This window comes from Lissotriton helveticus, chromosome 2_2 (genome assembly GCF_964261635.1).
Source record: "Lissotriton helveticus chromosome 2_2, aLisHel1.1, whole genome shotgun sequence".
In the NCBI taxonomy this organism is placed as follows: domain Eukaryota; kingdom Metazoa; phylum Chordata; class Amphibia; order Caudata; family Salamandridae; genus Lissotriton; species Lissotriton helveticus.
In genome coordinates this window covers 153,171,788-153,198,431 of record NC_136060.1, presented here as the reverse complement: position 1 = coordinate 153,198,431, position 26,644 = coordinate 153,171,788, and the positions used below count along the sequence as shown (strand labels likewise).

At 43.6% G+C, this 26,644-nt stretch overlaps 1 protein-coding gene across 1 annotated transcript in view; it reads right to left on the bottom strand.

Annotated features, from left to right (window-relative positions):
- Window positions 1-26,644, bottom strand: part of GABRG1 (gamma-aminobutyric acid type A receptor subunit gamma1) — a 656,698-nt gene that overhangs the window by 388,900 nt on the left and 241,154 nt on the right. The window contains exon 4 of the mRNA XM_078678237.1: window positions 18,454-18,536. Within this exon, the coding sequence (XP_078534363.1) occupies window positions 18,454-18,536 (83 nt within the window). The remainder of the gene's footprint in view (window positions 1-18,453; window positions 18,537-26,644) is intronic.

Genomic DNA, 26,644 nt, shown 5'->3' with positions numbered 1-26,644 from the left:
GTCAGTTGGTTTGGGTGCGCTGCCCAGGGCGGGGGGCCACCAGGAGTCGTCCCAGGCGGAGGGTGAGGATCCCAGGATGAGGACTTCCGTCTTGTCTGAGTTCAGTTTCAGGCGGCTGTTCGACATCCATTTGGCTACTTCTGTCATCCCGTCGTGCAGGTTGGCTCTGGCGGTGGCGGGGTCGTTAGTGAGGGAGAGGATCAGCTGGGTGTCGTCGGCGTAGGAGATGATGTTCAGGTTGTGCTGGCGTGCGATGGCTGCGAGGGGGCTCATGTAGACGTTGAAGAGAGTTGGGCTGAGCGAGGAGCCTTGAGGAACGCCGCAGATGACTTCGGTGGCCTCGGATCTGAACGGGGGGAGGCGGACTCTCTGTGTCCTTCCGGTGAGGAAGGAGGTGATCCACTCCAGTGCCTTCTCCTGGATTCCGAAGTTGCTGAGGCGCTGTACTAGGGTGCGGTGGCAGACAGTGTCGAAGGCCGCGGAGAGGTCCAGGAGGATGAGGGCCGCTGTTTCTCCGTTGTCGAGCAGAGCTCGGATGTCGTCTGTGGCTGCGATCAGGGCGGTCTCGGTGCTGTGGTTGGCCCGGAAGCCAGACTGCGAGAGGTCGAGGGATCCGTTCGTCTCGAGGAAGGCGGCCAGTTGCTTGTTGACGGTCTTCTCGATGACTTTGGCCGGAAACGGGAGCAGCGAGATGGGGCGGTAGTTCTTGAGGTCGGTGGGGTCTGCTGATGGTTTCTTGAGTAGAGCGCTGAGTTCGGCGTGCTTCCAGCTCTCCGGGAAGGTGGCGATGTCGAAGGAGGTGTTGATGATGTCCCGCAGGTGGGGTGCGATGACAGCGCCGGCCTTGTTGAAGACGTGGTGAGGGCAGGGGTCTGTCGGAGATCCGGAGTGGATGGAGTTCATCGTGCGGATGGTGTCTTCGGTGCTGATCGGGGTCCAGGCGCGGAGGGTGGTGGTGGGGGGCGGTGGTTCGGTCGTGGTGTCGTGTTTTGGCAGCTCCTGAGTTAGCGTTTAGCACAACTACACGGTCTTTTCTGTTAACTTGACCAAAACGAACGGGGGCCATTTTGAATCCCTCTGACTTCCGTTTCCTATGAAACACGCTGCCTCGTGGTCAGTGTGCCCTTTCGTCCTTTCTCGATACCCATGGTCACTAGTCTGCTCGGCAACAGGCTATTTTTAGTACTGGTCAAGCGCACATGCGCATTACGCACCAATTGGTCACTCTTTAGGAATGTTCACACTAACTGACCAGTGCTGTTGAAACTCCTCCCACATGTTGGCTGTGTTCCAAAAATGACCTTATATGTACCTAAAATGTGTAACTTGTACCCGCCTATCTTTTTATTGCTATTAAACTGTATAAAAGGGGTCGCGCATCGATGTTCGGTGTGCTACTTCTTACATTACCGAAGGGTGCTGTAGGAATGTATCACCACCCCATGGGGTCTTAATAAACTTGTCTTTTACCTTTTCCAGTGTCCGTGCCAACTTCTATACTAAAGCGTTCGAGAGTTTAACAAAGTATGTAGGCCTGATTTGAACCCAACACCACAAATTGGCGACCACGAAGGGACTCATCGGCGACTCGGATGCCCGAAGGAGAGGTCGTGACGAAGGTCAGGAAACTCGCCATGGACGCGTACGCTGCCACTGAGTGACCCGAGTCTCGGCACCCACGGTGTGTTTTCCCGTCCTTCCGATCTGACCTTCCAGGTGGCGCCGGTCTTCGACTGAGATTCTGATCTTGGATTGTCGTGATGTGCCGTTTTGGCTGATTTGACCACAGAACTTGGCAGTTGGACTTTGGACGTTTGAAAAGAAAATTGGTAAGCTTTTGATTGGTGAGGTAGTCTACTGACACTTACTGTGGCTTTTTGAAACTTTGAATTTGAATTTGAATTTGTTAGCTAACGTTTTGAATCTTTGAATTTGAATTTGAATATGTGAAGTGCACCTCACATAGGCAGGCATGTAGGGATATTTCTCTGATTTATTTGATTTGAACGGTACACCGCGTTAGGTGTCATTTTTGTAGTATCGTGCTTTCATGGTACTTTTTGAAACATGCCTGTTTTTAGCACACTCCGTAGGATGTGCTGTTCTGAAAATGGTACCAATTATCGATTAAGTGAAAAACAGCCGGCTCCCCCAGAGGGGACTCCAAATCGTGAAATGTATGTCAAATTCGGTATTCCACCTATAATGTATAGTACATTATGGCATAAGTATACTAAAACTGATCATGAATTACAGTGGCCACTATATGGGTCGTTTGACCTTCGAAAGGTACAATATGTAGAGCAGTGTTTGTTTCAGCGAAGGTCTAGACAAGATATGTTTGATTGTGTGCGTATGTGGGAGAAAGAGGTGCGTGAACGAGCGAAGCGTGAGGAAGCCTTGGCGGAGAAAGTGCAGCGGAAGGCTACACATGACAAAGCTTTACAGCTACAGGAGAAGGAATTACAGGAAAAGAAAGAGAGGGAGAGACGAGAACGCAATTTACAGGTTAATGGTCAATTCCCTATCAGGCGTCCTCTCTATCCAGTCCTTACTAATGAAACGGATGATTTTTCATTACTAGATCGTTGTCCGCCCCCGTACGTCGCACCAACGGCTCCGAGCGAGGAATCAGACGAGGATAGTGATCGAACACAGCGTACCAGATGCGGACGACTTCTTCAAGCGTTTGATTGAACTGCGTAATGAGGCGACACGACTACGGGAGTTGGAAAAGTCAAAGAATTCGTCTACGTCCGGAGCGACGGGGATATCCAAAGAATGCCCTATTTTTGAAACAGATAAGATCGCTGCGATTAATGTTAGACCTATGCGAGAAGCTGCGCCTTTATATGTCCCTCATAAAGGGGATGGCACAGATGATGATAAAAGATCCAAAGACGCGAAAGGGTATTTTGTATATAATTGGGTTTATACGCCTTGGAATAGAGCAGATGTCATGGCGCTTAAGAACGCTTTACCTGATCCCCGTAAAAACCCTGCGGCTTTTTATGAAAATGTTGAAAGTGCAATTTCTTCATGTATCATGACGTTAGTTGATATTGATCTATTTTTCGGGTTGATATTGCCCCCTGATATGTGGAGAGTAATTCGTAGGTTTGATGACCTCACGACTCTCGGGGCCACTTGGAAAGATCTTGTTCAGGCTGATTTAGATAGAGAACCAGCATGTAAGCCGTGTCAATTAATATTAGACCTTCCAGGGGCCATACTAACAAAACTAAAGACTCTTGCTCCCGCTAAAAAGATTGATTGGACTATATTAGCCTCTTGTAAGCAGAAAGCGGATGAATCAGTTTCCGATTTTTTCTCTCGCTTCGAGGAAGCGTTCCATGATTACAGTGGTCAATTATTGACAGAAGATACTGGCAGGCATCTATTCGTTGATAAGTATGTAGCTAATCTCCTACTGGAGATTGCGAAACGATTAAAAGCGAGTGAAAGTTCATGGACCACAGCAACCCCTGCTTCTTTATTGACTATGGCTCAATATTATGAAAGACAGGAATTAGAGGCGAAAGAAAGTAGTGACAAGAAGGCGAAGGATTTGAAGACGAAGGTAATGTTAGCTCAGGTTCAGGCTACGAGAGGAAACAGTAGAGGAGGGCGAGGATCATACAGTAATGCTCCTCCCCCTCGTTCTGACATTTCTGTGAATCAATGTGCATACTGCAAACAGTTTGGGCATTGGATTGCAGACTGTCCGGTGTTTCGAGAGCAGCGTAATTTGAGGGGACGAGGAAGTGGGAGATCTAGGAATTATTATGGAGGGTCAAGAGGAGGTTATGGCACGAATGATCGTGGAGGATATGGAGCAAGGGGTCGTGGTCAGTCAGATTATAATACGTTTGATAATCGCAATCAATATCAGATAAATGAGGGTGGTCCTGCTGAACCACGGGATGAGCATTACGCATAGGATTGCGTAGGATGGGGTGTGGAATCGGTTGAGGTACCAGTTGATCAGAGGGGTCCATACATAGAAGCACATGTTCTGGGTTCTACTGATCAATTTCTGGTCGATACAGGAGCTACTCGTAGCGCTTTGTCCAAATACTTGGTTCCAAGGGCTCCCCTGTCTGGCGAGGTAATTACAGCAATAGGGTTCGATGGAACACCTACTTCTAGCCCATTGTCTCAACCAGTTGCATTTCATGTTGATAAATTTGCTGCCCCTTGTCCCTTTTTGTTGTCTCCAAATACACCAGATAATATTATTGGACTCGATATGTTAAAACACTTTCGAGCTACTATTCGCTGTGCCCCAGAAGGAGTGCGAGTTGTGTTGAATGAGAATTACCCAGACTTTAAGCGAGTGTGTTTTCTCCATGAATCTGAAGTATTGGCCTCCTTACCAAAAACGTTGTGGGCCACTTCTGACACGGATGTGGGGCAGATGTTAATCCCTCCAGTACGTATTACTGTAAAGGAGGGAGTGTCTCTACCACGTGTCCCACAGTATAAGATTTCCAGAGAAGGAGAACTTGCTTTGATGCACATTGTGAATGATTTGATTTTGGCAGGAGTAGTTGAGGAAGTCCCCTACAATGTTTGCAATAGCCCAATTTTACCGATCCTTAAAAGAGATACAGATGCTAAGGTTTACCGTTTCATTATTGATTTGAGGGAAATAAACAAGATAGTAGTGCCTCAGTACCCGGTGGTGTCTGACATCACCACGTTGCTTACGTTGGTTCCATCGACGGCAACTACTTTTACAGTCATCGATTTGAAGAACGCCTTCTTTTCGATCCCTGTACATCCTGACAGTCGATATCTATTCGGCTTTACATTAAATAATAAATCGTACAGATTCTGTCGAGTTCCTCAAGGCTATACTGAAAGTCCTAGCATTTATAGTCAGGCATTAAAAAGACAGCTTGATTCCTTTGACTTACAAGAGGGAGTGGTTCTCATTCAATATGTAGACGATATCTTACTTGCTGCAGACACGCCAGAACAATGTGAGAAGAGTACCTTTTCCTTGCTTTCCTTCCTGGCTAAACATAATCATAAAGTTTCGAAGAAAAAGCTACAATATTGTAGACCAAAGGTGACCTACCTCGGTCATCTTTTGTCTAAGGAGGGCCGTGCATTGACACCAGATCGAATTCAAGCAATCCTAGATACTCCAGTCCCTCGCACTCAGAAGGATATTCGCGCCTTTATAGGTTTGACGTCTTTTTGTAGGCAATGGATATTGGGTTTTTCGCATATTGTTAAACCATTGTTAGCATTGTTGTCTAAAGATATACCGATTCCCATTGAATGGACGGATGAATGTCAGAACGCTTTTGAACAATTGAGACAAGCTCTTTGTTCTGCACCAGTGTTAGGTACACCTGATTACACGAAGATTTTTACATTATATGTACACGAGAAGGATGGGTGTGCATTGTCAGTGTTAGTGCAGACACACGGAGACAAACAGAGGCCTTGTGCATATTTCTCGGCGGTACTCGACCCTGTGGCTCGAGGGTTGCCTGGATGTTTTCGAGCAGTTGCAGCAACAGCAGTTGCGATACGACAAAGTGAGGGAATAGTTTTGTCACACAAATTGTTGGTGCTAGTTCCCCATGCGGTAGATGCGTTACTGAATCAAACAAAAACGCAGCATCTAACCAGTGCCCGTTTGACAGGATATGAGCTAACGTTGTTGGCGCCGCACATCACACTAAAGCGATGTGCGACACTGAATCCTGCTACTTTACTGCCGGATCCTGTTGCTGAGACCCAGAAGGAAGAACAACATGATTGTGTTTTTCTGACTGAGGAACAGACAAAGGGTCGTATCGATTTACAGGATACGCCATTTCCAGATGTAGATGGGGAACTGTGGGTTGATGGATCGTGCGTGAGGTTACCAGATGGTACGACTTCCGCAGCTTATGCGATCACGACACTTAAGACCGTGGTAGAAGCAGCACGGATACCCCAAAAATCGGCTCAAGCGGCTGAGTTGATAGCCTTAACGAAGGCATGTGAGTTAAGTGCTGGACTATGTGTGAACATTTACACGGATAGTCGTTACGCTTTTGGAGTAGTGCATGATTTTGGCCTACTTTGGAAGGAACGAGGATTCCTGACTTCACACGGAGTACACATCATGCATGGAGAATTGGTACGCGATCTCCTTAATGCACTGTTATGCCCAGAGAAAGTTGCAATAGTCAAGTGCAGTGCACACAAAAAGGTGACGGACAAAATAGGGCAAGGCAATGCTTTCGCAGACCGCATTGCGAGAGAGACCGCTATGCTGCAAAATAATTTCCCCATGTATGTGGTGAAGTCACAAGCTGAGCGGTGGCATGATGCTAGAGAAGAAATACTAGATATACAGAAGTCAGCATCAGAGGCAGAACTTGTGAAATGGGCCACTGAAGGAGTATTAGATGATGAGGGTTGCTGGCGTAGTAAAGATATGGAGAGATGGAAACTACCCATGGCCTATTTACAAACAATGGTGCAAATGACACACGGGCTGGCACACATTGGAGCTCTCGCAATTACTAAATTGCTTACACGAGTTTGGGAAAATGCTGACATTGCTAGCACGGCTAAGAGAGTAGTGCAGACCTGTCTGATATGCTTGCAGCACAATCCTGGACAAGGGACTCATACTCCTAAAGGTGGGTTTGTTCCACCTACTGCACCATTCGAAGTACTACAAATGGATTACATCCAGCTGGAGCGATGTAATAATCTCAAGTATGTCCTAGTAGTGGTGTGTGCCTTCAGCAAATGGATTGAGGCTTACCCTACGAAAGACAATACAGCATTGACAACAGCTAAGGTGTTACTGAAGGAATACTTCCCGCGCTATGGAGTTTGTAAACTTATGTGGAGTGATAATGGCCCTCATTTCATTGGGAAAGTAGTGGAATATGTCCTGAAAGGATTGGGAATCAAACAACGATTCCATGCTGTCTTTCATCCGCAATCAGCAGGTTTAGTAGAACGATACAATGCAACTCTGAAGCTGAAGTTAGCAAAGATAGTGGCATCTACATCTCTGAAATGGCCGGACGCTTTGCCTCTGGCATTGCTGTCCATTCGATCAGTGCCACATTCTCGATCTGGCCTCACACCCTACGAAGTGGTGTTTGGAAGGCCTATGAATATTTGGGGAGTTCCAAAACCTCGTTTGATACATGATATGCCTTGTATAATGATGAACGATTATCTGGCACGATTGACAAATGATTTGCTTTCTATTCATCAACAGGTTCGAGAGGCGCTCCCTGATAACTCCACTGGTGAGGCTCACGATCTCCGCCCTGGAGACCACGTGATGGTCAAAGTATTTGAGCGATCCAGCAGTTTGGAACCGAGATGGCATGGCCCTGAGCAAGTGCTGCTGGCTACGCGAACTGCTGTCAGAGTCACCAACAAGAAGCGGTGGATACATTCAACGCATTGCCGACGTGTCTCTCCGGATCTGGTGAGCCCTGTGGTGCTATCCGACTACAGAAAGATTTTGGATACAGAAAAGAGCCCAGCTGTCACGCCTGATGAATTGGAGGGAGCCTTCCCGGACCACGTTGTTTCTGATAAAGTGAAGTACAATCTACGCCCCAGGAAATAAGATTCCTTTTTTGTTTTTGAAACTGGTTGGTAACCGCTCTGAGGTTTGTGAAACGGAAGCCGGGAATATCAAGGGGGGGGGATCAGTTCTGCCCAGTGTAGCGACACCCGTCTTGAATCCCGGAGAACAAATCAACGGCAGCCTCGGTTCAGAACCATCGTTTTATTTTTTCTCGCTTAGTGTTGCTTGTGAAGAGTATTGTCTTGTGAACTATGGCATCTCCTTCGACACAAAAAGGGAGAATTCTTGGTGCTGTTTTGTTTGTCTTGACCGTAGTGGCGATCGCAGTATTAGCCTGGACTATAGAACTGTTGTTTCCTGTACGAGAATATTTACTGCCCACCACTCCAAGTCCGTCTGAACATTTTCATTTCACTCTGCCTTTTCACGAAGAAAGACATAGGCAGACTTATTTGAATAACAGCTTTATTAAGATTCTGCATCATACTCATAACATGACCAACACGTCCAATTGTTGGGTATGTGGGATGTTGCCCGGACATCAGAAGAAGGGAGGAACACCACTCATTCCTCTCCCGTTTTCTCATAATGGTTCTTGTCATGCTTGGTACACTCTTCTTTTTACTCTGCGATGGCCAACGAAAGGTGGACTACTTTTTCGGTTGAATAAAATATGTTATAACGACAAAGACGGCTATCCACATGCTGAAGGAACTAAATTTGAATGGGAAGAGTACCGTCCGGACAATGTTTCTACACCTCGTGTATATACGAATCAAAGACTTATAAATGTGACGAGCTCGCATATGATAACAGTCATTGATACAAAAGCAGATTTGTGTATTAGAAATAAAGGTACAATCCCTGTAGGCCGCAGTGAATGTAATATTACACTTACCTTTGATACACCAACTGGAATTGCATTTGTAGCTTCACGTAACACATATTTCATTTGTGGAAATAAGGGATACCATCGTCTACCATTGGGTTGGTTAGGAACGTGTTATATAGCTTTTGTATTACCACCTGTATTTATTGCTCCTCCCATGTACCACAATGATTACGTTCTGTACCATGATTTCATACTGAACAGGGTCAAGCGAACAATAGATTTTGATGAAATAGACCAGACTGATACCACATTACAACAATATGTAGATTTCAATTTGGGGTTATTTTCATTCGTAGGAGCTGCACTGAATAGCAGGAAGATAAGGCGGCTTACACGTGTGGTGGAAGCCGTCGCTAATGAAACTGCCTCCGCTTTAGGGAATATTACTGAGGAATTGCAAATTACCAGAATTGTGGCGCTCCAGAATCGAATGGTTCTAGATGTGATACTAGCTGATAGAGGTGGAGCATGCCGCGTCATCGGAAGTAGTTGTTGCGTTTACGTACCAGATAACTCACCTTCTGTATATGATTCGATTACAAAATTACATAAAATAGCTGCTGAGATCCACCCAGAAAATGGAACATGGACCTTTTCTGGTTGGTTCTGGACCCTGCTTAGTACTTGGGGTTGGAAATTATTAACGATTCTCTGTGTTTTTATTGGAGTACTATTTTTTCTTTGTCTATGTATTCAATGTGGCCCTACATTATGTTCTGTATGTATCACAGCCTGTATTCCGTCCAAACGAGCTTTTGTTAAGCAAGAGCAACTGATCAATGATGAAGTTTTGAAAATAATGGCTATTAACATTGAGGATGAACATTCTGACTACGTCCACTATGAGGTAGCTTTTGCTAAACGCTAAAAGGGCCGTCTGTCGTGTTTTGGCAGCTCCTGAGTTAGCGTTTAGCACAACTACACGGTCTTTTCTGTTAACTTGACCAAAACGAACGGGGGCCATTTTGAATCCCTCTGACTTCCGTTTCCTATGAAACACGCTGCCTCGTGGTCAGTGTGCCCTTTCGTCCTTTCTCGATACCCATGGTCACTAGTCTGCTCGGCAACAGGCTATTTTTAGTACTGGTCAAGCGCACATGCGCATTACGCACCAATTGGTCACTCTTTAGGAATGTTCACACTAACTGACCAGTGCTGTTGAAACTCCTCCCACATGTTGGCTGTGTTCCAAAAATGACCTTATATGTACCTAAAATGTGTAACTTGTACCCGCCTATCTTTTTATTGCTATTAAACTGTATAAAAGGGGTCGCGCATCGATGTTCGGTGTGCTACTTCTTACATTACCGAAGGGTGCTGTAGGAATGTATCACCACCCCATGGGGTCTTAATAAACTTGTCTTTTACCTTTTCCAGTGTCCGTGCCAACTTCTATACTAAAGCGTTCGAGAGTTTAACAAAGTATGTAGGCCTGATTTGAACCCAACACCACAGTGGCGTGCTTTGGTTGAGTGCTGAAGCTGTTGTGTATGTCCGCGATCTTGTTGTGGAAGTAGGAGGCGAGGGAGTTGCAGAGGTCTTGCGAATGGGTGATGTCGTTGTTTCCGGCGTTGGGGTTGGAGAGCTCTTTCACGATGTTGAAGAGTTCCTTGCTGTTGTGTGCGTTGTTGTCCAGTCGTTCCTTGAATGCGGTTTTCTTGGTGGCGCGGATCAGCTGGTGGTGTTTTCGGGTGGCGAGCTTGAGGGCAGTCATGTTGTCTGGTGTTGGGTCTGTGCGCCAGGTTTTCTCGAGTGCTCTGCAGTTCTTCTTGGAGCTCTTGAGTTCGTCGTTAAACCATGGGGCTTTCTTGCTGCCGGGTCTGCTCGGCGGGGTCTTCAGCGGGGCGAGTTCGTCTGCGCAGTCGCTGATCCATTTCGTGAGGTTGGTGGCTGCTTGACTGGGGTTCGTTGTGCTGGTGGGAGGGTTCTTGCTCAAGGACGTAGTGAGCTGGTCTGCCGTGATCTTGTTCCAGCTTCTGCGGGGAGCCTGTTGCTGGTGATGGTGGAGCGTGGTCCTTCTGAAGCTGAAGTGGACGCAGCTGTGGTCCGTCCATTGGAGTCCTGTGGCGTGGCTGAAGGCGATGTCCTTGCTGGAAGAGAAGATCGGGTCGAGTGTGTGTCCGGCGTAGTGGGTGGGGGTGGTCACCAGCTGCTTGAGTCCCAGGTTTGCGAGGTTTTCCAGCAGGGTGGTGGTGTTGCGGTCGTCGTTGTTCTCCAGGTGGAAGTTGAGGTCCCCGAGGAGGATGTAGTCGGCTGAGGGGAGGGCGAGCGGGCTGATGAAGTCGGCGATGTCCTCGCTGAATTGTGTGCGTGGTCCCGGGGGTCTGTAGATGAGGGTGCCTCTGAGGGTGGTCTTGGGGTTGACGTGGATCTGGAAGTGCAGGTGTTCGGCGGGTGCGATGGTGTCGTCGGTGTTGGTCGTGATGCGGATGGTGTTCCTGTGGATGATGGCGATGCCTCCTCCTGTCTGGTTGACGCGGTCTCTCCGGATGATCTTGTAGCCGTCCGGGATGGCGATGGCGATGTCGGGCGCTGAGGAGGCGTTCATCCAGGTTTCCGTGAGGAAGGCGACGTCTGGGGCTGTGGTGTCGAGCAGGTTCCAGAGCTCGACGGCGTGTCTGTGGATGGAGCGGGTGTTGAGCAGGATGCACTTCAGGTGGTTGCTGCTGGTGTTCTGCTTGGTGGACGCTGGTGCAGTGCAGGTCCGGATGCAGGAGAACTTGCAGGACTGGCAGATGAAGGGTCCGTGGCTGCTCGGTAGCATCCAGGGGTTCGGCCGGCGTTGAGTGCGTTGAGGGTGGCGGCGTCGTACGTCCGGCGGGTGGGCTGGGGTCTGCGGGGGCCAGGGGTCCTGGCGCTGGGCGCGGTCCAGGCGCGGACGGGCGTAGACGGGCTTACCTTTGGCGCACCTTCGGCGCTCAATCGGTGCTCCCGCTGCGCGCGTCCGCTGCGCGGTTGCTCTGGGGGCGTCATAAGTAGGAGCCGGGTGGGCGGGTCAGCTGGGTGGCGGGAGCGGGGCGGCCAATGGGCTGGTGGTGGGCGGGGCCGCAGGGGGGCAGCGGCGGGAACCTCTGGGCGTCCGGCGGCGGCGGCGGGTCTGTCCCTGGGTCAAGCGGCAAGCGTGGGAGGCAGGGGGAGATCCGGGCGGCCCAGCGGCGGCTGGGTCGTCCTAGCAGCAAGCAGAGGCAGGCAGCGGCAGGCGTGGGAGGCAAGGGGTGACCCGGCCTGGTAAAAGGCGCAGTGGTCAGCTGGGTGGCGGGAGCGGGGCGGCCAATGGGCTGGTGGTGGGCGGGGCCGCAGGGGGGCAGCGGCGGGAACCTCTGGGCGTCCGGCGGCGGCGGCGGGTCTGTCCCTGGGTCAAGCGGCAAGCGTGGGAGGCAGGGGGAGATCCGGGCGGCCCAGCGGCGGCTGGGTCGTCCTAGCAGCAAGCATAGGCAGGCAGCGGCAGGCGTGGGAGGCAAGGGGGTGACCTGGCCTGGTAAAAGGCGCAGTGGTCACTCTGGAGCAAAACCCAGACGATGACCATCAGTAAGAATAAAAGAAAATCAACAGCATGGTTCTGGAACAAGACAAGAATTGGAGACACCCCAATATACAAATACTTAGGAGTGAAGATCGATAACAGTGGGCAGTTCTCTGCTCAGAGAACAAGTATACGAGGAAAAGGGCTATCTCTGGCAATTTCACTGAAAACATTAAACAGCAAACTTTGTTGTCCCTCTCTTCTTCCACTGGCGCAAGTAATCCCGCTAAACTCCTCGCAATACTCACCTATGGGAGCGAGGTACTTAGAGGAAGGGATGCCAAGATCCTTGATAACACAATTACAGCTGCTTACAGAATCATTTTCAGCCTGCCCAAGCGAACCTCACCAGCACAAATCAGGCTAGAATTCGGCATTGAACAACAGCTCTTGGCAAGACTGGGAGCCTATATTTCAGCCTGGGACAAAGTGAGGAAATCCAAACAAGGAACATTAAACGAGCATCTATGGACAGAGCTAATGCAACATCCATCCTCACCAGCAGCCAAGTTCCTCACGGGCAGCCTGGTGATCACGGGATTGAAGCAGCTCTGGGATACCCCAGTAAACCATGCAACACTTAAAAACTGGTCAAGAAATCGATCAAACAACTATCGTGGGTCCAAGATAAGGCAGCCCTTTCAAAAAGAACGCACGGCTGGATGACCCTGAACTCTTACTCAACGATAGCACCACAGAGCTACTTTGGAGTGGGTTATGCAAAATCCGTCAAAATGTGCTTCTTAAAATACAGGTTAGGCTTGCTACTCTGCATTCAAAACTTCCCATGCTGGATAAAAACCAAAGCTGGCTCCCTTTGTCGGTTATGCGGCTCAGCGCAAGAGGACATGCTGCACTTGATTGCTCCTGCGAGAAACTGCTGGACGAACGGAAATACTTGCTGAAGCATCATTTTAACCAACGAGAGATACGTACACGAAGGAATGCGGTTCTCGCCTGCTTTTCATCCCATGATCCTCAGCTGAACTGCATTTTTGTAAAATGTATGAAGGCAGTGGAAAAGAAAATGCCAAAAAACCTGACTTCATGAGATCATGAGGATACCGGGATAGCAAAGACATTTTATAATAGAAAACAGAATTAAACTTTTTTTTTTAAATATATATATATATTAACCGTACCAGGAAGACATCCTGTGTATATTTGAACTGAGGAAATGTGACTGTGATATGCCGATTTTACCAAACATGTAGTTTTAACAAATCTTTGTTTTTATCCTGTTTTGTATTGCAATGGTTTTAAGTAACTATGCTAAATAAACTACTACTACTACTACTACAGTCAAATTATCTAGTTTCGGTGTCCGTGGAACTGAGTCAAAATGACTATGTACTAAAAGATCTCCCAGAGATCGATTGTTTCTATATGTGATTTTGGGGTGACTTGCAATCTCATTCCCAATTATGCCATCTGCCTTAAGAATATGCCAATTATGTGTCATGATATTGTGTATTTATTTAGAGTCTCTCAAAAGGTGGTGATAAAACGAGGTGTGTTGTCGTCTTTTACGATTGTTCTTTTCTTATCTCTAAGAAGATTTGTTCTCGGAAATATTTGGACTTTGTCATATGCTTGTTCTAAAATCTGATCCGAGTAACCTCTTGCTCTGAACCTTGACATCGAATCTTGAGCTGCAATTTCAAAATCATTGGCTAGTGTACAATTTCTCTTAAGACGTAGCAGTTCCCCATACGAAATGCTATTCTTTAGGGATTTGGGATGACAGCTACTTGCTTCTAGAATCGAATTCCCTGCAGTGGCTTTACAAAATATTGATGTGCATATTTTTCCTTCCTCAATAAAGACTTTCAAATCTAGGAAGTCTACCTCAGTGTCACTTATGTTACCACTATAATGCAGGTTCACTGTGTTGTCATTTAAATGCTTGATAAAAGACTCAGCTTCCATTCGGGTACCTTTCCAAAAAATGAAAAGCCCGTCTAGGTATCGGTACCACCCAGTAATTGATGAGACCCAGTGCTGATTCTCTTCAGCCCAGGCAACCTGCTTCTCCCACCAGCCGACGAACAAGTTTGCGTAGCTGGGGGCGAAGCAGGTTCCCATTGTCTTCCCCCTACATTGCCTGAAATATTGTTTTTAAAACAGAATTTTTTTCTTATTTAGGCAAAATGACAGAAACTCAAGTAGCATTTCATTATGTTTGGAAAACCTTAATGAGCGAGTTTTAAGAAAATATTTCACTGCATGTATGCCATGTTCATGGGAAATGCATGTATATAATCCTGTAATATCAAAGACAATCATTGACATGTCTGGTTCCCATACAATATCAAGAATAGTTCTCATAAAGTCTGTGCTATCACGGATATACGATGGTAAGGTTTTCACATGTTCAATCAGAAAGAAGTCCAGATATTGTGACATTTTTTCAGTAAGGCTTTCCCTAGATTAAATAATGGGCCTGCCTGGTGGTGTAGTTGCATTCTTGTGAATTTTGGGCAGATGGTAAATGGTCGGTGTGACCGGTTGTTGGCATGTCAGGAATTTGAACTCATTTGTATCAAGCATGCCCTCTGCTGCCCATTTCTCAAGCAATTCATGATACTTGACAATGCTACTTGCAAATATTACTGGACACCGGCGCCCCTAAGGAAATCATATACTTTCTGGCAAGGGAATACAAGAAGCTGTCTAGTAAAGTGCGCTATGGCCCAGCAGGTGAATGTACTCCCCTGTTTAAGGTGAAAAGGGGTATCCGACAGGGATGCGTACTTGCTCCACTCTTGTTTTCATGATTCATTAATCAAGTGGACATTACAATAAAACAAATCCCTGCTGATGCACCCTCTATTGAAGGCCAGGCTGTCCCCATTTTATTATACGCAGATGATGCGGTTTGATTATCACGTTCCCCCATTGGCCTCCAGCGTCTTATCGATAATTTTACATCTTTTATTAATGACAGGAAACTTCGAATTAACAAATTTAATACATTTGCAATGTCATGTGGAAATACAACAACTAAACCAGGAAAGGCTGTTTATTTAGAAGGAACTAAAATGCAATCAGTTAAATCCTTTTGTTATCTTGGTGTAACTTTTGCGGGAAACGGGAAGTGGTCACACGAATATGTTAACATACGTCATAAAATGAGTAGGAATACGAATGGCATTTTCCGATTTTCTGCAAAAGTTGGTGCACGAAGAGTTAAAGATATGGTGACTATAAATAATGCCATATGTGTATCTTCTGCACTTTACGGTGCAGGAGTTTGGGGCCACCATTATGAACAATCATTACAGCAAGACGAAACACATTCATCAAACGTCTGCTGTGTGCCCCACCATCTGCCCCCACCAAATTAATACACCAGGAAGTGGGCCTAAAGTATATTTCAGATTTGGCAGCTCTCCACCCCCTTTTATTATGGCGTTCGATTTGGGCCAAGGTTGAAACTGCATTTACACAAAGTATTATTAAAGATTGCCTAAAGCTTGACCACAATTCACGTGTCCCTTGGCTGAGCTATATTCATTACCGGTACAGTCTTTTATTTAACTGTAATATCTTTATCGAACCAGATTATGCCGCTTCAATAGCTAAAAAAGATCTGAAAGAACCATTTCAGGCCCACAAAAATGAGATAAGAGGTAGTTTCATTAGGTCACAACCTACTGTTGTATTTTATAATCAATTAAATCTTACAACAGGCTTTCAGCCATAACTGGACGAAGTAACCATATCTTCTTACCGTTTTGTTTTAACACGTTTAAGGCTAGGGATTGCACATCATCTAGTGGCATTCCCAGTCATGAAGAGAAGCACTAGTTCACTTTGTCCATGTGACAATATGTCAACGCAAAGTACCTGTCATTTTTTATTTTTCTGTAAATTTGACTATTTCTTAAGGAAATATGATTTGAAGCCGCTGTTTTTAAAAAATCATGTTCGGTCTACCAAAAATGCTCTGAGGTTAATATCCTCATTGGAAAGCTCAGATGTTTGCTTTTTTGTGGCATCTTATATTTTAAAACGTATTGCTGCCAGGAAATCAATTATACTCTAAAAACCTATATGTATTGGAAGCCAAATTAAGATACCCCGCACCTTATACTTAATCTGCACGAAAAGAAACTGATTTGGTACGTGGAATCTTGTAACGCATTTGGCACACTTACATATAAATCCACTAACTGCAATCATAAGCTGTATGCACTAGTCACTTTATATAAGACACTTTAGCATAATTTGCACATGATTCATAGGCTAACAACTGCTATTAGTGGTTATACCAGTCAGATATTTTATAATAATTAAAGATTTCATTGTGCAATTCTGATATTTTGATTAGGCTCAAATATCTAAAGTCGATTGTTGTTGGTTATGTATATCGTACATTGTAAGCACAAGCCACTTTATTGCGTTACTTGCACATATCGGATACTGTTGTCCTGCGATTTTGCACTTGTCTTTAGCTCCTTTGCCAAGTTTATTGTCATAGTATGAAATGAAAGATGTAATTCATGTTTTATGATATTTTGATTAGGCTCACATATCTAAAGGCGATTGTTGTTGGTTATGTATTTTGTACATTGTAAGTACAAGCCACTTTATTGCATTACTTGCACATATTGAATATTGTTACCTTGCGATTTTGCACTTGTTTTTTGCTCCTCTGCCAAGTTTATTGTTATAGTATGAAATGAAATATGTAATTTATGTTTTATGTAAGCTTTTATGGTTGTTATTATACACCGAATAAAGCTTTTGAAATGAAATGACCATGCTACTGTTGTACTCTTCTTTGCTGATTTTTGTATAACAAGTAGTGTCCCTTAGTTGTCGTTATGCCTCTGTGCAATAGTATTCCCGCATCATCAGAACAATGTTCCCTCCCTTGTCGGATGGTATACAGACAAGGCTAGGATTGTATTTCAATTTTTCCAGTGCTTGACGGTGTACATGAGATACATTCCACAGTTTGTTGCTGTTTGAGCTTTGTCTCCTCATTTTTTCCAAACTAGTTTTGACTGATTCTTCAAACACATCGGATTGCATCTTGTGGCATTGAAGGTATACATTTTGAAGGTGGTTTGAAATCGGTTTTTGCTCTTATTTGTAATGTAATGTATTTATACTTATTAAGCTAATTAACTCACTATTTGTGTTATGCCAAACTGTTCAGCAATTGCTGCACCATCTCTAGGTTGTTCCTGTTCACTTCCAATGGGTTGACAGTCCATAATGTATAGGCGATTGAGATTCTCCTCCTCTAAATTGTCCATTGTCGATAAATTACTTGTACTCACTTGAGTTGCATTGCCAAACTTTCTAAGCTTATGATATTAAAAGCTTTAATTTCTGAGTGAATAAGAATAAGTCAATTCTTGTTTGGGTGTACTCAAAATCATGTGATGGGCAAAATGTGAGTCCCTTTTTGAGGACTTCTTTTTCAGTTTTAGAAAGTTTATATGTCAAATTCACGATTGTAAGGTCCTCAGTTGGGACTACTTTTGGTTGCCTCTCTTGCTCCTTGTATATGAGGCCACCCCTTCTGATGTTGAAGCCGCCTCTTTGCGTCTGTCTTGTCTCTCTGATACGACTGCCGCATTAACTGGAACTCCTCGCGAAAATAGGACTGCGAGGGCCCCACAACTCTAGAGCCTGATCTTCCATCTCCGGACTGCTCAGTGTCAGTAACATCTGATTCGGAGGTGAGAACTGCCTGAGGACTGGTTTTGCTGGCACCGCTTCTCAGAGCTCTTCTTGGTGCATCGTATTTGCTTGAAAACATTAGAATACATATTTATATTGAATTATTTTAATATTACTTCCAATGGGGTTTTATTTTAATTCTCTGTCTCCTAGATTTTCTATGGGAGTGTTTTTCAATACCCGTGAGTGCCCATATGTGGTGTCTGATTTACTTCAAGATGTGTTGAAGTACATTTAGTCCTGTGTTTGTACCCTTACAATAGTAGTAACTATTGAAAAGTAGCATACAAGACGCCCTACTCTTTTGTGGTGTATGTGTATTTACCTCCCTAAATCCCTCCTTACATTTCCATAATCCCTTCCCATTTCAAAGTATATAGTTCACATTTGCACCTAAATTGAAGACCTACGTCTTGAGCAGATCTTTGCCATGGTGGTGGAGATCTCAACATAGAAAAGATATGTGAATCAGAAGCTGCAGTTTCTGCTTGTAGGTTAGTGAATAACATTTTTATAATATGTGATTAGTATTGCAGTAGTAGTACTTCATGTACTAAAAAGCACAGTTTGTGGATAGGCCCCAAGGAGTCTAACTCTGCCAGAGGCCAGGTGTTGTATGCAAGTTCTGGCCTTTGGTAATGTCTAAGTCCAACTCACCCCTCTGCACATTGTCAAAGGTCATAAGGAGCAACCAGACTGGGTAGTTGTGTCTCCTTCTTTGGTTAATCTGTATTTTGAACAAAAGCTAAAAACATGGAGCATGTTGCTACTCACAGCTTGAAAACTCCAGTGGGCAGGAATGTTCATCCATTGGAAAGTTATGAAGCTGAAGGTAACATTCTGCATTAATTGTCAACCTAATGAGGAAGAGAGAGGAAAGAAACAATTGTGAGAGACATCTAGCCTGTTACTCTTCACACAAATTAGCAGTCCATCTACAAAGGGTAGAAAACTAAGAAGATATCAGTAACTTGCTTGATCGGGTAAGGTTAATCCTTAACCTTACAAATAATAGATAATTCTGCAGCAAAAGGTTTTAAAGTAACTATAAGATATGTGCGACAAACACCACTCAATTATAGAGGACCCTTGAAAATGTAAAAGTTATTTCTTACATACAATTTTATAACGGTAAAATGATTAAATATAGTGCCAGAAAAACATGTTAAATGTTAATACATTTTTCAAAGCAAGACAATTAAAAATGTATTTAAAAAGAAAATTAAAAGGTTGGGGAAACATATATGTAAAAAATGTATGGTTGGATTTCTCCTATGAAACACATAAGCAAAGATATCTCATCACAGGATCAATTGCCTGCAAGTGGTGGCTGGTGGAGACACAAGTCATATATATTTATAACATTGGTTTCACTAATATTTGTCTTACACCAAAAACAAGAATATCTCTTATGGATGTGGATGGGCCTTTGAGGGACAGACTCACCTTCCTTTTCTACATTGTATATTTTGCCAACGTCTTGGGTCATGCTGACAGGGCTGACGCTGCTGCCTTGCATGCGGCCGGGAGCCAGCATTTTGCGGGACCTATTTTTTGGTGTTTGATGGAAAGAACGGCTAGGAATTAAGAAGATGTATACTAGTGGAAGACATAGTACAGTATTTGGCACCACTTAGCAGTGTTGTTGCATTAGCACTCTTGTTTAAAATGACTAGATTATGGAACTCTCTACCTATTAAATTATGCCTGATTCAATCTGAAATGAAGTTCAGAAGGGCATTGAAGACCTGGCTATTAAGCCGGAGCTAGACCACTGGTAGCCCCTCTCTCTCTGTCTACCCTGCTGTCGCGCCTGCACACCTCTGTTTGAGGTAGATGTCATGCTTTATAAACTAAATAAATTAAAATATTTCTTTTCAATTTTAAAACATGTGGTGATCAGGGACTCAAAATGAATTGGTGCCTAGACCTAAGAGCCCCAGCCACTCTTTCCTTGTGATGGTTCTACTTGCATAAGACACTGGATTGCTTGGTTTTCCAGGTTTTTCATGTCTGTGATGAGACTGCTCAACTTCCAACGTGTGGAAGACAGGGTTTGTGATGCAGCATCATTTCAGATCTGGACCACTGCTGAATTGAGAGTAATTACTGGTGTGATCAGAACACTAACTGAGCCACAAGCTTTACTAAAGATCTCAGAAGGGGATTTAGCATGAAACTGAAATCAGGAGTGGCTGCCTGACCCACAGTGGCTGAGATCAAGTGGGCGTTTGAGGCTCCTGAGAATTTTTAAGATGCTTAAAGAAATGTCTTGATATTGGGATGCTTCCACATTCTGAGAGTTGTTATAGTGTGTGATCCCTAACTGGATATCATTTACCCTTTCCTATGCGATTGGCTGTATCACTGTCAGCCACCCCTGACTTGCCGGTTAGCCCGAGATGAGAAAGTGAGACCTGCTGACTTAGAGGTGTGAGGTCAAGGAGTGTTCCATCATGAATATCTTCACACTTTCAGTGATATACCAAGGTTGAATCAGAAGGTAGAGGTGTCAGAGGGTAGTGTATCTAAATATGCTTTCATCTCCTCGATCAAGGCATGCAAAGACTTCTATATTCCCACTTGCTGGTACGCCCCTAGATTGTTCATGCCCTGTGACTCTGGTAGTACTTGCTACTTGTGCATAAGATCCTGTAATACTCTGCTGTTTAAAACTTGGAGCTGGTCACTTGCTCTGTACCTCACATGAATTAATTCAATAACAAGGCACAGCAAAATCCATCTGTTGGTGTGCCCAGTCATCATGTGCAGTTCCCTTGCATGGGGGTGGTATCTACATTGCAGGACTTAATCAGTTTACGTTTTGTAGTCAAGGACAGCATTTCACCTGCAAGGTGGAGTAAACCCAAAGACCATTTCTGATCCTTAACAACTGAACTGTTCCCAAGCTGCTTTAGTCTCTTCACAGTTATTTCTCAACAATAGCTTCAATGCATTTCTAGCAGAGGCATTCACCACAGGGGAATTGAGCATTTGAAAGATGAGAGGAGGTAGCAGCTGTATGCCTCAGTGAAGGGCCCTATTCACCTCAATGGAATAGCATGTCCTTGATACTTTCACCCTCACCAGATACATGTCCTGCCTAATCAGTAAACAACTGTTTTCAAGGTAGGTGAGATGTACACATAAGAATTGGTGAAATGATAGTGCCCACTCCTATAAATCTTGCCATCCCATAAACAGCATGTATGCACACCAAATACACAGGTTTTTTTTACATACACAGCACAATACACACTCACTCACACAATACTTTTAATTTTAACACACCTTATTTATATACTAAATCTCCACACACAAGCACTAAATACACAAGGCATCTGTCCTCTTATTTACTCTGTCAAGATCCTTTGTCTGCAATGTTGCAATAAGTGGGAGCAGTAAATACACTCAGTTTGGCAGATGCATAGTAAAGACTGATACAAGAGCCCAACACTCATCTAGTCAGGTAGGTGTCACCACAATGTCAATTTTTATAAGGCACTTGACATACTGCCATACAATATGGCTATACACAAAATCCACTCTTCCTCTATTATAATTGTAGGCTCATTTGGGTACCTGCTGCCACCTTCACTGCTGTTACCATGCCTGCAGTGCAATGCAAAGTAGCCACTTAGATCAAACAGATGATAGCCCCTGGTAAGTGTCCTTCAACATATGGGACTGTCACTGAATGTCTGCTTGGCACCTAAAGGTACACCTAAGTGTTAATTGCTAAAACGCTGGCCAATGTGATGCATGTTATACATAGCTGTGTTAAATGTGTTGTCACAAGTTACATGCCTTTATTAACCACAAGCAAAACAAACTTTCTCAAGCAAAACGGTGAAGTTACTATCCTTTATATATGCACTCAGCAAATCTGTATGCATTCCACAATGCATAACTTAACATATTTGAAAACAATGTTAAGATGATCACAGTAGCGATAAAATGCAATCTTTCAAAAGCCACCAGTGTTCCCATATCATGTCATAGACTGCAGATGTCATGTAGTTTCCACTAATCTGTAGGAACTGATTATTGGGAACCGCATAAACGTAGGTATGGTGTCAGTTGATTCTGTGCACCCTCTCAGGATATGTTGTCCCTTAGACATAACTCACAGTACCGCCATAAGCCCCCCACAACTAGGTAGAGAGCAAATATTTCTGGAAACCACAGAACATGACAACCCTGATCCCTCAGGAACCCGGGGTGACAGATCTAGAACACAAGAACAAGGAGGGAGGTTTTCAATATTTGTTGAACCAATGTGATTCTTGCATAGAATATATGTGCTGCAATGATCAGTAGACAAAAACAGATGAAAGTTATTAGAAGTATCATGACAGTGAACAAATAAAACATGTCCATCATCTTGCTGAAACAATGTATATATGCAAGCATATGAAACAGTTTAACAATCTGGCATCCTCCTACTATGAGTACCCTAACCTACATCTCTAGGGTGAAAATATATATCTTCTGCCAAGAATCCCCATGCTTAATGATCCAACTCTATCACCTGTAGGTAAAGAGTGTAGGACACCGTCTTGCTTCTCAAGCTGGACACCCCTCATGGAGATATCAGTCAGCTGCTGGGCATAAACACCAGAGTGTGGAGACCTCTCGATGACAGCAAAATTGCTCCTCTACCAGCATCCAAAAACAGATATTTATTTATAACAAAAGACATCCTTGCCTTGGGCTGAGATTGTAATCAAGCTGCCATTGTTTGTGTGCTAAAGATAGCTATGTCGCCATATGTATGAAAATAACATGTACATTTGTGTAACATATGTGTAGGCCTTGTACACAGTGTCAAGGCAATATGATAGTATTCTTGCGAAGTTGACTCGAGTAAGTAAGAATGGTGTTTCCCAAAAATTAATCCAAACGGTCACAAATGCAAATGTGTGTCAAAAGTCGAAGTGAAAAAGTAAAGGTAATTTTAGGAAGAACCTGTGGTCACGTAAAATGGCAATGCTTCCTTCTAGGCATAACTGGGTCACATAACAGTGTGGTGATTATACATGATGAATAAATATCTAACTGTCTCGGCTTATGACATCACTGTTGTTGAACATGGCAAATGTCTTGATTTGAAAAGTATTTCTCATGCAGAACACCACAATTAGCATTCACCATGAATGGGTATACCTTAAAAATGAATTCAAACGAGAAGAAAAGTAAACATTAAAAATAAACCATAAACAAACTGAACCAATAAAATCAGACAAAAAATTCAACCAAAAGTATAAAAGACACACAAATGTCATCTGTTTACTACTCAAAAACTGCAAAAGCTGCAAGAAGAGTAGACTCAGCCGGATTTTCTAACCAGAAACTGAAAATAGAATATATGTATATGTATATATATGTTTTTCAGCAGAATAGCAGTTTATCACTAAATGTATGTCTATATATATATTCACTGAAAAAACCATAGGTTTCACACCAGTTATAGTTAGCTGGATATTTTACTCACACAAAACCATTGAAATTCCCCTGTTATAGTTAGTTGTACTCAATATAACTTGCGCGCCCGCAATCCACTGCTGATGATGTCACATATTACATCATTCATGACATGGTCAGTGACATCACTGATGACATCACTGATGACATCTCAAATGACATCACTGATGACATCACTGATGACACCATCCATGTGACAATCAAATACACCTCATCACACACTAGTATAATCTTTCATCACTCACTGTAAAATAGAAAGTGCCATATTTGAAACCATTGACACACCAATAGAAATTTCTAAAAACCCACTCAGTTATTCATAGAACTATACACACATCTAATCACTTACCTATAGATTCAGTGTTATATGCGGTGAATAATCAACAGAACACTATCAAATATACTTATACGCCTATTTCAACATTACACACCATCACACATTGTATTCACTTATAAAGACATCCTTCTGACGTATGCAAACAATTGATTATACTTACATTTACTCACCTACACACTTATACAAACACCACTTCATCTATTTATATAGATAGTAACTCACACTTAGTGTGTTATAAAATCACTATTACAAGTATACAGTTATCCATATAGTGACTCATACAATCACTAAGTCTTAGGCACACTTAATTAGATATAACTGTCACATACACTGCCTTTTTTTCAGTGTTTAATGGAGATGTACCATTGAGAGAAATATTTCATCACCACCACACCCATAAACATATACACTCACTGAAACAACTGTTATAACATGGGTCTTAACCACATATACCTACTGAATGAACTATTCACACATTTTATGGCAATCACACACCCCCCACCAAACCACATAGACATTCATTTACCCATACAAATACTCAGTTAAGAAACCAATAACAAATATAGTCTTTAACATAGCAATTAAGACAAAGCAATAAAGACTTTCACACAGTTTAGTAACTGCACATTATATATAGTGAGACTCTACAAATTAGTCAAGGAAACAATCAATGACACTGTTACTAAATCCACCATCCACACATTTATACTTATATATCCACTCATTCTTCAATGCAAAGTAGAGTATTAATAATACATATTTAAATATCAAAGCAAACCACATTCACTGGATGATGTCATCAGTGATGTCATCAGTGATGTCATTTGAGATGTCATCAGTGATGTCACTGACCATGTCATGAATGATGTAATATGTGACATCATCAGCAGTGGATTTCAAAGGTATTTTAAATGCTAATTCCTAACTATAACGAGTGTGAAACCTATGGGGCCTTATTTACGAGCTCCTGGCCCCTCCAGAACGTCACTTTTTGTGACGTTCTGGTGGCGCAGAAGACTGAGTGATATTTATCAGGCAGGACTAAGCCACTTTTTGTGGCGTAATCCTGCCTGATAAATATCAGTCCCTTTAACGCAGTGTCCTGCGTTAAAGGGGCGTGCAATGGGTGTTGCTGGGGACGTTCCCAGCAGTATCCATGGACTTGAGTAATTTATAGCATCCTCAAAGTCAGTCTTTCAAAAATTCCAAAGTATAGGACATTTTAATCCAAATCCAAATGTTTCTCAAGAAAAGTCATAAACCGTGTCCGTGGGTCATATCTGCCCAAACGCCGATATTCCGAACAATTGAAAATTACTTTTCTTGAGAAACATTTGGATTTGGATTATCATGTCCTATACTTTGGAATTTTTGAAAGACTGACTTTGAGGATGCTATAAATTACTCAAGTCTGCCCGAATTGTGTGGGGAAAAAATGATACCTAGTCACTTTGAATAAGAATGTACTTACGACTCGTCTAACATTTGGAAGAAATATCTAGTTATATGACAATAGGATACCGACATAACTTGAAGGAAATAAGAACGCCCTGAAGAAGTTGTAAAGAACAAAACACGTCAGCTGGCTGTGGTACATAAACTTAAGGAAAATAAAAGCATTTGAATATACACCAAGATTCAGCGCTTCAATAAGGACTCTAAGTGATATGATATGATTTGATTAGACTGGTTGTGCAAGTGGTGCTGTGCCAAACTTTGGAATATTCTCCACTACTCTCTACTACTCACTCTCTACTACTCCACTACTCTCTAATACTCACTCTCTACTACTCATTCTCTACTACTCTACTACTCTCTACTACTCTCTCTCTACTACTCACTCCCTACTACTCACTATCTACTACTCTCTACTACTCACTCTCTACTACTCCATACTACTCACTCTCTACTACTCTCTCTCTACTACGCACTCTTTACTACTCAGTCTCTATTACTCTATACTACTCACTCTCTACTACTCTCTACTACTCACTCTATACTACTCTTACTCTACTACTCACTTTACTACTCACTCTCTACTACTCACTCTCTACTACTCTCTACTACTCACTCTCTACTACTCTCTCTCTACTACTCTCTATTACTCACTCTACTACTCACTCTCTACTACTCTCTACTATTCTCTCTCTCTGCTACTCACTCTCTACTATTCCCTCTCTACTACTCACTCTCTACTACTCACTCTCTACTACCCACTCTCTACTACTCTCTACTACTCACTCTTTACTACTCTCTACTACTCACTCTCTACTGCTCTCTACTACTCACTCCACTACTTACTCTCTACTACTCTCTACTACTCACTCTCTACTACTCACTCTCTACTACTCTCTACTACTCACTCTACTATTCACTCTACTACTCTCTACTACTCACTCTCTGCTACTCTCTCTACTGCTCTCTACTACTCTATCTCTACTCTCTATTACTCACTCTCTACTCTCTACCTCTCTCTACTTATCTCTACTTCTCTCTCTACTAGACTCTACCTCTATACCTCTAACTCTCTACCTCTACCTCTCTACCTCTACCTCTACACCTCTACCTCTCTACCTCTCTCTACACGAACACATATACACATATATATATATGCATATATATGCATATGCATTTATATATATGTATATGTATATACATATATACATACATATATAAACATATACAGTCTGCATATCTATATATGCTGCGATGGTCCCACGGGTTCACACCCTGGAGAGAGCCTGGTCGAGGCTCCCAGTTGACACCTGGGCTGCACACTTGGAGGCCACGCAGCCCTCTCAGGGAGCCAACCCGATAGTCGCTGACGCGAACTTCCACACCTGGCTCGTGGATTCTCTAGACACTCTCCTACCCAAAAAGAAACAACTTACGAGGGGGAAGAGAGTGGGCTCGGCACCTTGGTATTCATCAGAATTAAGAACTCTGAGGAAAGGATGTAAGAGGCTAGAGCGGTCCTGGAGGAGAGACTGGAGTGAGGCGAATCGTAAAGAATATCGTGCGGCCCTGAGCAGGTACAAATCCGCTATTCGGGTGGCAAAATCAGGATTCTTCGAAGAGCGCATTGGCTCTGCGGCCAACTCTTCCAAAGAGTCATTTAGGGTCATTAAGGAGCTACTCAATGCC